The following is a 14,313-nucleotide window of genomic DNA, read 5'->3' as shown; positions in this document are numbered from 1 at the left end:
TGCAGCCACTTGGGAATGGTCAAAAGAAGGCAACCCTATGTAATTACTTTAAAAAACATTTTTGTGTGGGGGCACCTGGGTGGCTCAGTCAGTTAAGCTTCTGCCTTCGGCTCAGGTCATGATCCCAGGGTCCTGGGATCAAGTCCTGTATCCGGCTCCCTGCTTGGCAAGGAGTCGGCTTCTCTCTCTCCCTCTACCCCTTTCCCCGATTGTGCTCTTTTTTTCTCTCTCATGCTCTCTCTTTCTCTGTCAAATAAATAAAATCTTAAAAAAAAATAGTTTAAAATGGGCCTGGATTAGAGATGTAAAGTACAGCATAGGGGATACAGCTATACTTTTTCCATGTCTTGGTCCTTGGTGAAGAGTGGCTTGTCCCTGTGAGCTTGATCTTGCATTGTTCTGCCAAGTACTACTTAGGATTCAGCTACTTACTTTAGGTACTTCTTGAGGATAGATTCCGCTGCCTTAGCCAGAGCCAGAAATCAAGGGAGGACTGGAAGCAGTGATTTCGGGAAACTTTAGTCCGAAACTGAAGTTCCTGGTTAAGACACTACCTCTTGTTTCTCCAGCTACTTAAGGCATTGAGATGATTTTCATTAGAAAATCAAAATGTGAAGGCTCTCCAAGAACCACTAGTGTGTTAAGAATCTCTATATTCATTGTTTTTCCTGTTTTTCTTTTACCAAGAAATATTTTAGAAGGGAGATGCGTAATCATTTGCTAACCAAAAATTTTTTGTGTGTGATTTTTTGAAGGTACATGGGAATAGGACTCTCAGCTCAAGGCGTCAACATGAACAGACTTCCTGGTGAGTCACCGGTTAAGAGAATATTTGTTCTGCTCTTCTGATCCATTCTGTGATGAGAATCATGGCGGCAGCCGAAAGGCTGGAGGGAATTTTGCTGACTGCCTTACCTAAAGCTAGGCCATTGGGTGGAAGATCCTAAAACGTGGCCATGCTGGAATGGTATGAGCTTCCATTCCAAAAATTAATTGGAATTTGAACTGTTTGCAGTCAAAACCAACCTGAGCTTGCTCCTAGTGGAGATAGGCCTTAGTAGTCCTTACTCCCATTGGCCTTTGACCAGCCTGGGACTCCAGCATTTATGGAGAAGAAGGCTCCTGCCAACCCTCGCTTCTCTGTTACTTCACCATTATTTACCATCAGTCTTTAAGTGGCCTCCCATTTGGAACATGGTCGAGGCGATTTTTTAATAAATAGGAAGTGTGTGAGACTTGGGTTGGCAGTCAGCAACCTCAGATTTGTGGAATCTCTGGGCCCTGCAGATGGTCCTCTGCTACTACCCAGGCACCCTTTCAGCCACTTTCTGCCCAGTGGCTTGTGCCCACTCTTGAGCTGTGTACAGTTGAAGGGATAGAAGCCTCCACCAGAAACTGGTGAGTTCCAGAAGATGGTCCTAAGTCCATTTGTCCCTTCAGTGGCCTAAGTGACATGGTGCAAGGTGCCCTGGCACCGTCATGAAGGCAGGCAAAGTCCCTGTGTTTTTGCCCTGGCTCTCTCTACTTTTTGTGCCTCAGACACAGAGAAGGCAGCTGGCTTTTTCCAAAGAGAGAGCAGCACTTAAACGTTACATCTTTTCCCGTCTATGCTTAATATCAGTCACAGATTTTCTTTTCTTTATATTTATTTATTTATTTGATAGAGAGCACAAGCAGGTAGAGTAACAGGTAGAGGGAGAGGGAGACGCAGGCCTCCCGCTGAGCAGGGAGCCCGATGTGGGGCTTGACCCGAGCCGAAGGCAGTTGCTTAACCAACTGAGCCACCCAGGCGCCCCTCAGACTTTTTTTTTTCTAATTGACTAATTTCAAGTACTTGAAATCTAGACTTGCTCAGGATTCAACTAATTGTCAGGAGTCTGAAATTTTTCAGCTTTGATCTGAGTGAAAACTGGCCTTTAGTTATTAATCAGGATATGTGTGGCATGTTTGTCTTCTTTGTGTAGCATGTGGCTCTAATCTTTTTTTTTTTTAAGATTTTATTTATTTGGGGCGCCTGGGTGGCTCAGTCGTTAAGCGTCTGCCTTCGGCTCAGGTCATGGTCCCAGGGTCCTGGGATCGAGCCCCGCGTCGGGCTCCCTGCTCCGCGGGAAGCCTGCTTCTCCCTCTCCCACTCCATCTCTCTCTGTCAAGTAAATAAATAAAATCTTTAAAAAAAAAAAAAGATTTTATTTATTTATTTATTTGAGAGAGAGAGAGAGAGAGAGAGAGAGAATGCCTGCAACAGGGAGAAGGAACAGAGGGGGAAGAAGAGGGACAAGGAGCTCGATCTCAAAACCCTGAGATCATGACCTGAGCCGAAATCGAGTCGGCAGCTTAACCAGCTGAGCCACCCAGGTGCCCCTTAATCTTTTTTTTATTCCAAATGTTCTCTTTGAACTTTTGCACTGCTTTGGTGGCTGAGGAAAGAGGCTTATTATATAGAAGTAACTATTACAATCTGTTATTAGCTGTCACTTTAAGCAACCCTGAACATTGGTTAAGTGAATTTTTGTTAATCCACAGAAAAGAATACTATGCAGCCATGAAGAGAATGAGGAGGTTCTTTAGGTACTGATTTGGAGTAATCTCTAGGATATATTGTTAAATGGAAAACATAAGGCATAGAACAGTGTATAATATGCTACCAAATGTGCAAAAATAAAAAAGGCAAAACGAACATACCTGTACCTGCTTGTACATGCATTGAACATCTTTGGAAAGCTACAGAAAAACTTGTACTATCAGCTATCCCTTGGGAAGGGCCAGGGTTGCTAGGGATAGGACTGGGAAGGAAATTTTTCATTTTCAGAGTTTTCACATTTTCTTTCTTGTGAATATATTATTCGTTTAAAAAGTATAAATAGAATTAAAACAAAATAAACAAAAGCCAATGCCTTGTAGCAAGGAGTCCTCACATCTGTCTTTGAGGTGGATTTGGAATATAGCCTTTTACCATGTGCTAGGCTTGGTATTCTAAGTTCCACATACTCATCCTTCTTTAGTAAGAACCGTTTTTTTCATGGCTCATTTGGTTTGAGATCCATAGAGTGGAGCAGATGAAGTGGGAGGGGGAGGTTCAAGGTCTACCCGGGCTGACCTGAATCTCTTTGAGATGGAGCCATGTGGAGCTGGCCGGGTCTGTTTGCCTTGTTCGTAAGATGGGGTTTTGACCCCCTCCCGGCCAGTTGGAGGGCAGGTGCTGGTCATGTGCTTTGATGTTGTGAATGTAACATTGTAGGGAAGTCCATTTGGGGCCCTTGTGCAGTCAGACCCTGTCCAGGCCCAGATTTGGGCCGATAGGAAAAGGGGCTTGGAGACAGTGGATGAGGTATTAGTTCCCACACTAACATATCAGGAGAGTTGGCACTTTTTTTTACGTCCTGAGTGATGCGTCTCTTGTTCAGCAGGAGAAAGGGGCCTCTGTGGGTATTATGCCTGTTTTCATTTCACTCTGCCTGCCAGCTCTGAGGGCTTTCCTTTCTGCCATATCTGATAATCTCCCTGATTATTCCTTAAGGTAGAAAGTAGGAATCAGATTGCAGCTAGATAGGCATTCTCTCTAGGAAGAATGGCCGCATCTGGCTTTCCCAGGTTACAGGGCTGGCCGAGTGGCTGGGAAGACCTAGCACAGGAGAGGTGTAGGGGTAGAGGGGAGACAGTCCTCTTAGGAATGAAGGTGGGCCTGTTACTGTTCATCCCATTGCTGGATTTGGAAGATCAGAATCCCCTTTGGCGGCACTTTCCATTTTCTGGGGTTGCTTTTTTTGGTATGTGTGTGGGAGGCTTAATGAGCATACATTCTCCAAAACTGAAAGTCTCATCATTCATAAAGAGTTGGACCTGAAGCTACTAGCATGTATTCCACTGGGGACATGAGATGGAGGATGACAGCTGCTAAAGCCTTTCTGGTTGTTGCTTCTGATTTCCAAGAGACCCTTGGTTGTGATGAAGACTGTTGGGACTGTTTGGATATATGGTTGGTGGGAGATGAGTGATGATGGTGGCCTGTGCTGGGTCTAGAATTTGAGACTTTGGTGTTACAACTTCAGATAAGATGTTTGAGCGCTGGTGTATTTTCTTGATAGATACTGTTGTGTTTCATGGAAAGTGGTGGTTGGTTACTGTGGCTTTACAGGGGTGTTTCAGCCTGGTGTTGAGAGACATATAGGAGTTTGCCAGGTGGGTCTGGGTGGTGGTCCAGTAAGGCCTGTGAGTAGATCTATAAGTTGTCTAGTGTGATGGGATGGCTTCCTGGGGACAGTAGGATGACCCGGTTGAAGGAAGAGTCTTATGTTCCATGTCAAGGGGCCAGGACTTCTTTATTTAAGCAGTGGGGATTGCAGGAGTATTTTGAACATAGGCAAGATGTGATCAGATTTGTTAATAAGTAACTAGTTCAAGAGTGAACTGGTGTAGAGGAGGCCTCCCAGAGGGGTGGAGGCTAAGATGGGCTGCCTGGGCAGTAAGAATTGTAAGAGCTTAGGCCTGTGATAGAACTTCAGAAGGTGGTAGATTTTGCTTAAAAAAAGGACTCCCTGTCCTTATTCTGAAATATTTAACTGGAAGCATTTAATCATAAGTGGACAGTTGTATTTATAAGTGCCTTATGGGTGTATATTGAGATAACTCAGCATATCTTGTTTAGTTGAGAAGAATCCTACTAGGTCATTGGGTGGGTTCCTTATTTTCACGGCTGTACACGCAGATTACTTTTGATTTGTAAGTTTAGAAAAATTTATCAGCGAATCTATCAGAGCCTTTTGGAGAGGACGTTTTTTGAAGACTTTCCCTTCCTCTCTTGTTAGCTTGTTCAGGTAACTTCTTTCTTATGGCATCACTTTCAGTATATTCTGCTTTGGCCATCTGATTCTCTTTATAGGAAAATGGCTATGATTAATATTATCCAAAACCTAAAAAGGGGCTCCTGGCTGGCTCAGTTAGTAGAGCACATGACTCTTGATTCTGGGGTCATGAGTTCAAGCCTCATGTGGGGTATAGAGATTATTTAAATCAATAAAACTTCTTTTTAAAAAGATTTATTTCTTTATTTGAGAGAGAGAGAGAGTGCAGGGGGAGGGACAAGAGAGGGAGCGGGAGAGAATCTTAAACAGACTCTGCTCAGCAGACCATAAGATTCACCCCTTTAAAATGTACATTTCAGTGGTTTTAGTGTAGTCACAGAGTTGTGCTACCATCACCTCTATCTAGTTCCAAAACATTTTCATCACCCCAAAAAGAAACCCTGTACCCATTAGCAGTCATTCCCTGATTCTCCTTCCCTGTAGCCCCTGAAAACCACTAATCTACTCTCTGTCTCCATGGATTTTCCTTTTCTGGACCTTTCATATCAGTGGAGTCATATAACAGGTGGCCTTTTTTTTTTTAAGATTTTTTTTATTTTTTCTACAGAGAGAGACACAGAGAGAGAGGGAACACAAGCAGGGGGAGCGGGAGAGAGAGAAGCAGGCTCCCCGCAGAGCAGGGAGCCCGATGTGGGGGCTCGATCCCAGGACCCTGGAATCATGACCTGAGCCAAAGGCAGACGCTTAACAAATGAGCCACCCAGGTGCCCCTGGCTTTTTTTTTTTTTTTTAAGATTTTATTTATTTATTTGACAGAGAGACACAGAGAGAGAGGGAACACAAGCAGGACGAGTGGGAGAGGGAGAAGCAGGCTCCCCGCTGAGCAGGGAGCCCGATGCAGGGCTCGATCCCAGGACCCTGGACCATGACCCGAGCCGAAGGCAGACGCTTAACCGACTGAGCCACCCAGGTGGCCCCACAGGTGGCCTTTTGTGTATGGCTTCTTTTACTTAGCATAAGGTTCTTGAGGTTCATCTAAGTTGTAGTGTGTATCAGAACTTCATTCCTTCTTATGGCCAAATAATATTCTATTATATGGATATATCACATTTTGCTTATCCATGTGTCTGTTGATGAATATTTGGATTTTTTAAATGAATATTTGGCTTGTTTTTCCTTTTTTGGCTGTTATGATTTATGCTATAAAGATTTGTGTAGAAGTTTTTGTGTGGACATATGTTTTATTTCATTTGATTATATACCTAAGGAGTGGAATTGCTGGGTCATGTGGTAACAACTTTTATTTAGGGTTTTGATCCATTTAATTTTTGTTTATGGTGTGAAGTAAGGATCCAACTTCATTCATTTGCATGTGGCTATCCAATTGCCCTAGCATCAGTTGTTGAAAAGACCATTCTTTCCTTACTGAATGATCTTGGTACCTTTGTTGAAAATCATTTGAGACGGAGATGTATGGATTTTTTTTTCTGGATTCTCAGTTCTATTCCATTGATCTATATATTTGTCCTTGCCTGTACTACTGTCTTGATTACTGTTGCTTTGTAGTAAGTTTTGAAATCGGAAGTGTGAGTCGTTCAACTTTCTTCTTTTTCAGGGTTGTTCTGACTCTTCTGGTTCCCTTGCAATTCCATATGAATTTTAGAACCAGCTTGTTAACTACTATAAAGAAATCAGCTGGGATTTTGATTGGATTGCACTGAATCTATAGATCAGTTTGGGAAGTATTGCCATACTAATAATGTTAAATTTTCTGATCCATGAACGTGAAATATTTTTCCATTTGTTTAGATCTTTAATTTCCTTCAACAATATTTTCTAATTTTCAGATCATAAATTTTACATTTCTTTTGTCAAATTTATTCCTAAGTGTTTTATTCTTTTTGATACTGTGAATGGAATTGTTTTATTAATTTCATTTTTAGGTTGTTCATTGCAAGTGTATAAAATGTAATTGATTTTTGTATATTGATCTTGTGTTATAATCTTTTTGTATGATGCTAGATTCAGTTTGCTAGTAGTTTGTTGAAGATTTTTGCTTCTACTTTTATTTCCTTTGCCCTTCTTTCCTTTGGTTTGTTTATTTCCCCCCATACTCTTTAAGTATAGGTTTGTCATTGTATTTTAATTTTTTCACTAATAAAGATAGATATTTATTGTTAGATACTTTTTTCTTTTTTTAAAGATTTTATTTTTATGTATTTGACAGAGAGAGAGAGAGAGAGCACAAGCAGGGGGAGCAGGCAGAGGGAGAGGGAGAAGCAGGCTCACTGAGCAGGGAGCCCGATGTGGGGCTCCATCCCAGGACCCTGGGATCATGACCTGAGCCAAAGGCAGATACTTAAGGACTGAGCCACCCAGACACCCCGTTAGATATTTTTTTCTAAGTACTACATTACTTCTCACAAAAATTTTTTTTTTAAGATTTTATTTATTTATTTGAGAGAAAGATAGCAAAAGAGCACAAGCAGTGGGAGGGGCAGAGGGAAAGGGAGAAGCAGACTCCCTGCTGAGCAGGGAGCCCGATGCAGGACTTGATCCCAGGACGCTGGGATCATGACCTGAGCCAAAGGCAGACACTTAAGCGACTGAGCCACCCACATGCCCCTCACAAATTTTTTTTAAATTAATTTATTTGAGAGAGAGAAGAGAGAGAGTGCATGTTGAAGAGTCACAGAGGGAGAGAGAGTCTTAAGTAGACCCCACACTGAGCGTGGAGCCTGATGTGGGGCTCAGTCCCACAACCCTGAGATCATAACCTGAGCCGAAACCAAGAGACAGACAACTTAACCAGCTACACCACCCAGGCACCCCCTTTTCTTATAAGTTTTGATATACTGTTTTAGTTTGAGCTTTTCATTTTAAGATAGTTATTACATTCTTTATTGATTTTCTTCCTGACCCAGGTTGTGTTCAAGACAGTAGTGCTCTGTAATTTTCACATGATTGGGCACTATTTAATTTTTGTTTAATTGGTTGAGTCTGACCTTATTCTATCATGATCTGGAATATGATGTGGTCTACCTTTTAAAAAATTTACCTAATGCTGATTTATACTCCAGCACATCGGGTTTTGTGAAATATGTAGGTACAGAGTTTGTTCCCAGTCTACCATAGAGTTTCCTATACATTTGTTTTTTCTTATTCATTTATATATCAGTCTATTTTATGAATTTGTTACCAGAAGGTAAAAGAAATTTTGAAAATAATGTCCCCTGCAACCTTGTGCCTAAGGGCTGAGGGCTTCGGGTTGGAGGGCTTAAGCAGCTGTGGGTCTGACGGTTGGTGCTGGGTCAGGGAGACAGTGGGTAGGGTATTGCAGGGAGCCACTGAGAGATTTAAGCAGGGGTGTGATCGGCCCAGGTTAGAGGGGGCAGGGGCAGGAGCAGGGGCAAGGAGGCCAGTTGGGAGACTGTCTCAGTGGCCCGGAAGAACATGGTGGTATCTTGGATTAGAGAGATGGGGAGGAGGACAGGCCCTGTGGGAGTAATTCGTCTGGCTTGGTGTCTTCAGCATAGTGCGTGAACAGACTACAAACTACTAGTGTTGTGCTTTCAGGATTTTGCTGATAGTTTGTTTCAAGAATCCTTTTATTAATAAAGTAGCCTGGTGATAGCCATTTTAGATGCCAAGTCTCAGTGTCATTCAGAGCAAGTAGCAGATTGCAAATTGAACAGCCCTTGTCTGAGTCGGTCTAAGAAAAAGGTAACTTAGGAAGTCCAGCCTTGGCCTACCCAGGTGCTGCTTCCGAGAAGTACCTGGTCTTTGGCTCTTATTCCTGCCTTTCATGAGTCCTTGGAAGAAAAGCTTATGAGGAAGGGGAGGCCCAAGCGTAGAACTGAAGCCCCTTTTCTTGTAGTTCCTGATCTGGTTGAGTGAAACCAGTAAGAACAGATGATGGACTTGACTGAGAGCCTCCACCCCTCTCTCTCTGAAGTAAGTACTTCTTGACTGTAGGAGATAACCTCTGTCTTACACATACACACACTGTCTCAGTCTCTCTCTCTGTCTCTCCCTCCCCCCCTTCCTTTCTCCTCTGCCCTGGGCTGCTTGTTTCTCTGGATGCCTGTATCTTGTTCCTGATTAGAACTTACAGTAGCTGAGTGAAGTAGGTGTGGAGGCAGTAGAGGCAGTTCTCTCTTTCTTTGAGGGGCCCAAAGATTCTATGGCCTATGGATGGTTGACTGTACTTTGCCAAGGCCTGAAAGTGCAGTTGAAGGGCAGCTAGTGAGCCATCCAGGCAATTATACAACTCACCTCTCTGTCTCCACTCTGTCTTTGAGCAGGTCACACCTCCAGAAACCTCAGTGCTTTGTTGAAGGTCCAGCACACAGTGAACCTGCTTGCTCCAAACTAAGTTTATCTGACTGCAAAACCCAGATCCTCGTGCTTTCCTTGTGTCCACTGACAGTTGCTGTTCACCCTAGCCCCCAGGTGGCACTCTTCAGAGTAATCTTTGCCCTGTCTCTTTCCTCACCTCTTGGTTCTGCCACTCCCCAAGTGTGTCTTTCATCTGGCCCCCTTCTCTATCCTTACTGTCATTGCCTCCCCATTGGGCTCTTTCCATGGCCTCCTGATTCATCTCTCTATCTCAGGCCTCTGCTCTTCACTTCCTGTCCCTTGCCCGTTTTGTGTTTCTGACCCCTCTGCCAGGGATACAGGCCTGTGAGCCTTGCTCAGCATCTTCTGCCCCTCCTGCCCTCCACAAAGGCTGCACACCAGCATGTTTGTGAGGTCCCAGATATGCTGCAAACATACCCCGCTCTGCCCCTTGATAGATCCCTTGTTGCTGTGGGGGTGTCCTTCCTGCTTGTGTCCCCCTGTGCAATACTGCCTGACCCTTTTAGCCCTGACCACATTTCGGTGATGACACTTACCTCCCTGCCTCGTGGGACTCCTTCATATTTACCCAACAATGTTCTCGCTGGGACTTGGACCACATCTTTTTATCACCACTCTCCCAGAGTGAGCACAAATGCACTCGGGCCCATTCCTGCATCTTGCTGTGCTCTGCCTCAGCACCGTGGCTTCCGTAAGCCAAGTGTGGTTCTGGAACCAGTCTTGAGTCAGGTCCCTGCTGGTCTGCAGCCTGCCTGTGGCTGGGAGAAGCCTTTATTTGGAGCTTAGCCTCCCTGCTCTGCCCTAACTATTGCGGCACTGATTGTGCATGGGGGCTCTGCCCCCACCTTCTACCTATAAGAGGAATGACTGTCTCCCCTTCTCTGTATGTTAGGGCTCAGTGTTGTTGAATCAACTATGGGCTCACATTTAGTCATGTGAGGAAACAGATCTTTAGGGTTGTGGTCAGCTTGTGGGGCAGTATGCAGCTCAGTGGTTAAGAGCATGGACTCTGGAGACACACCATCTGCATTTGCATCCTGGCAGCTTTGTTACCTAACGTAAGTTATGTAACTGCTCTGTGCCTCTCTTTTCCCCATCTGTAAAATGGAAACAATACTAGTTTGTAACTCACATATGGAATGGTTATGAGAAGTTAGTAAGTTCCTATAAAGTGCTTAGAATAGTGCCTGATAAAACAAAGTGTACATATATGTTAGCTTTTGTTGGAATTGAGAAACATTATTTTTTCCTACCTGAGGAAGGATGTACCTATACATTTGAAGTTCTTAGGTAAATAAGTAAGTAAATAAATGCAGTTCTTTTATGAATGTTTGTATATCAGAGTGGAGTTAGGTGTAATCGGAACTGCATTTTCTTTCCAGTGCTTGTGTTTTCTGTATCTGAGTAGCCATGTTAGTACATGTTAACCGGAGTTGAATTATGGAGGATGAAGATGGCATAGCGAATAAAGTCAGGATATCGATGTTTCAACTGTTTTCGTGTGGGTTTGCCTGTACTGGCTCAGCACAGCTGTCTTTGCCTCTAGGGCTGTCAGGAGTAGGGGGTAACCACTCTCGGGGTCTCACTTGGGCCTGGGAGCAGACACTAACAGAGTACCTTCGGTATGAGACTGGTGGTCAGACTTTCCCAGGAACATATGGGCATGTCTCAGCTTGCATGGTCAGAAGTTTTGATGGTTTACCTTTTGTAAGATGTTTTTGGCCTCCATTAAATGTGAAACCAAGGAACACATGTGGTCCAAAATAAGAATGTCAGAGTTTTTGGGCAAATGGCTTGAAAGCAGGGCAGGATAATCTATAGGCAGGTGAGTTCCTGCAGCCCGGCCCTCCTGTTGTTGATTTGGCAGCAAGCAGCATGGGCTGCCGATCCCTGGATTGAGGAAGCAGGGAGGAAAAGCCAGGGGCATGGCTAGAGAGAGGTTTTTGGGCTTCTCCAAATCTTGGGTGCTTTGAAGGGGTTGAGGATAAGACAGATCTTCCTTTTGTGCCTTGTGCCTCAGAGAGGGCCAGGAAGACTCAGGCTGTGTTGATAGGTAGCCCCATGTACATCAGAGCTGGGTAGCTGATAATTTTCTCCTTGCCATTTCTGAGCAGGAGGCAGCTCTTCTGGTGTGCCGTATATTACCTTAATTACTACAACCCCTCCAAGGAGAACCCTTGAGGCTTACTTGCTTCATGCTGCTGGAAAAGAAGCAGCTCCACAGCTGGGCACTGGCCATTGGGAGGGTGCATATCTCCTGAAGCAGATGGCACCTTGCAACTAGGCCCTGGTAGGGGGGGTGGGAGGGTAGTAGGGGAACTATCTGCCTGCTCCCACAGGATAGTTCAAGTGAACATCTTTTCCTACCCCTAGAGCTTACCTTAACTAAGCCTACCCTGAATGGTTTGTTAGGAGCATGCCCCTGGGAGTGTTTGTGTCCCGATCTCGTGGCTGGGGCCTGCTTCTACCGGGTGGGACAGATTCTGCAAATAGCCGATATTTCACATTTGCACGCGCCATGGGAGAGGAAGAGCAGATAGCAGAGACATATGTGAGGGCAGAACATGGGTGTTTGTGCCGGGTTCGTGAGTGCCGAGGCTAGCGCCTGTCAGTGTGGCAGGCACTGACAATAAACCCTCATAACTTGCAGTGTAACGTGTCTGCTCCGTGCAAATACCAATAGTAGGTGGCTTTGCACAGTGGATGTCTTAAAGTTTACTGGCATGTAGGTGGGTTTCCAGTACTCTGGAAGTGCTCTTTGTCTGTACCCACTAAGCAGGCACTGCTTCTGTTCCACTCCATGTAGTGTAAAGACCCTTGTTCCCCCCCAGCTGGTGAGCCCCCCTCATGTCCACCTGTAAACACCTCTGTCTTTGGATATCTTTCACCCCAGGATCTACAGGGCTCCACAGGAGTCTGCCAGGGGGCTGCTCAGTTCCTCCATGAGGCCGGTTGGGTGAATTGAGTCATCGGGGCCCCACTGGGAATCTGGGTGTACCTGTTCCTAACCATGGCAGAGCACCTGGAAACAGGCCTCAGCAACACTGGTGTGATTGTAGGCACCATACAAGCCTCCCAAGTGAGTGCCAGCTTAGGCTGGTAAAGGGAAGAAGCCGACTGGTGATGGCCTTGCAGTTCAGGCTTATAAAGTGCCTCAAAGTAGCCCTGTCTAGAAAAGGCAGGCAGTCAGAAGATTCTCTGAAGCCACTGGAGCAGCTGCTCAGGACCAGAGTCGTGGGAAGAATAGGTTGGGATTTGTGTGCCTGGTGCTGCCCAGCCCCTCACTGCCTTGCTCAATCAGTTCTTTCTCTGTCTGAGATATCCTTGGGAAATGACCTGGCTGGGAGTGGAGGGGTAGATACCCGGTTCCACTGGGAAGTCCAGAGCAGAGGGTGGTTTGGCAGTTGGGGCCCAAGAGCCAGGTAGCTGTTCAAAATCCCTGGTGGTTCCCATGGTAGTTAATGGTGCCGGTGCTGCAGGACCCACCGTCGTCCCTGCTGCGGAGCTTGTTTCATGTTTCTGCCTCCGGGCTACTCCTCCCTGGGTCTGCAGTGCCCTGGGCCCCATGGCCAGCCGAGTCCTGGTCCTTTTCTGTGGGCCTCTTCCCTCAGCCACAGGGAGACCTGTATTACCATAACATATCCCCATAACATATCCGGGCTGCTTGGCAGCCTTTTGAAGTGAGGTAACTCTGTCAGGCATGGAAATTATTATCCCTGGTCCTGGAGATTTCTTGTCTACAGTATCCTATTTTCTTCTTCCAAATACCAGCTCCCACCTCTGTAGCAGAGGTAAAAATTCTGGATTTAAGACTATTTTGCAGGACAAGTTAAGTCTTTTGAGGTAAGAGGTTTCATCAACAGCAGAAGGGCCAGTTCTGAAACCTGAGTTTATCAGTCTCTGAAAACAGAGGTTCTCAAGTGTTCTCTGGTGTGGTTGGAGGCTGGGGCTACCTGAGGGTGGAGGTGAGTGGGGACTAGTTACTGCTCAATCGCTTGCTTCCCTAGTGCTGGGCAGAAGTCAGTATCTAGGTGTCCTGGAAATACTGCACCACCATGCCTGGGCCTCCCTTTTGGGAAGGGTTCTGCGCATGCCCATCTTCAGGGTCTGGCAGTGTGTGCAAAGTCACAGGCTCCTACAGTACCAGGGGTCACCCATCCACTGACTTTTCCCAGAGGTTCAAAAGGAACTCACTGGAGACAAGGAAAAGGCAAACCCAACTCTAGAGGAGAGATAACCAAGGCCTAGGAGCTGAAGTTGCCCCTCAGTTTTGTGGGACAGCGCCACCCCTTTCCTTAGCCTGATTCAGCATGGATGACAGACCCAGTCTGTCTTATGAGAGCCTGAGGTATAGGCGGGTAGCTCTGTTAGGTATGGCAGATGCTACTTGAGCCATGTCCTAGCCAGACCTAGCTAGACTCCTGGCTTCCCTGTGCTCCCCTGGCCATCAGGTGTCTATTTCTTTTGGGGCAGGGAAGGAGTATGACTCATGGAAGGCCCCTTTTATGCAGGTGCTGGCTATACACCCCCTGGCCTTGCCCATGGTGTCAAGCTGACACCTGCTCCTATCTCAGTGTAGTGCCTGGATCCCCCTGTGAGGGCAGGCTCCACCTGGTATCAGCTTCTGGTGTCACCAACTACCTGTGGAGCCTTTTTCTCCTGCCCTCCTTACCTTGGCTTCCATGCTGAGCAGACTCACAGGGTACCCTTGACCCCTTTTGCTTGGAGCTGCCAGAGGCATGGCCTTAGGGTTGTATAGATCCTGTTCCTTGGTCCCAGGGGTTCTGAGAGTTTGCGGTAGCAGCCATGTGAGTACTATGATGGGCCTTCTCTGATGCCACTCCGCTGCAGCTGTTGAGTGAAAAGTTCTCTTTTGCTTGCCCATTATCCATTGTTGAGCTGCTCCAGGCAGTGGGTCCTATCAGATTTTTTAAGATATTTGAGGTTTGGGAAGAAACATTTGTCTGATGCATTTCCAGGGAGGGATGGCTCTGAGTAAGTGGCCATCCTTGAGAAGCAGCCCTGCCAGGAGGTCTCCCAGGACACATGTGTTCTCTCCACAGCAACCTCAGGCTCATTAAGCACCCTGACCAAACTAGCCCAGCACCTTCCCTCCATAGCCAATCTCACAAGTGACATTTTGAGAGCCACT

The 14,313-nt window shown here is 45.9% G+C and overlaps 1 protein-coding gene across 1 annotated transcript in view; it reads left to right on the top strand.

The window, feature by feature from the left end:
- RANBP10 (RAN binding protein 10) overlaps nucleotides 1-14,313 on the top strand; it is a 66,504-nt gene that overhangs the window by 24,086 nt on the left and 28,105 nt on the right. The window contains exon 3 of the mRNA XM_028094854.2: nucleotides 756-808. Coding sequence (XP_027950655.2) covers nucleotides 756-808 — 53 coding nt within the window. The remainder of the gene's footprint in view (nucleotides 1-755; nucleotides 809-14,313) is intronic.

The sequence above is a fragment of the Eumetopias jubatus genome, unplaced genomic scaffold (genome assembly GCF_037043125.1).
Source record: "Eumetopias jubatus isolate StellerSeaLion01/CBP00866 unplaced genomic scaffold, mEumJub1_p1.0 scaffold_10, whole genome shotgun sequence".
Taxonomy (NCBI): domain Eukaryota; kingdom Metazoa; phylum Chordata; class Mammalia; order Carnivora; family Otariidae; genus Eumetopias; species Eumetopias jubatus.
The sequence above is the reverse complement of the archived record's forward strand: the minus strand, read 5'-3'. Positions and strand labels throughout refer to the sequence as shown.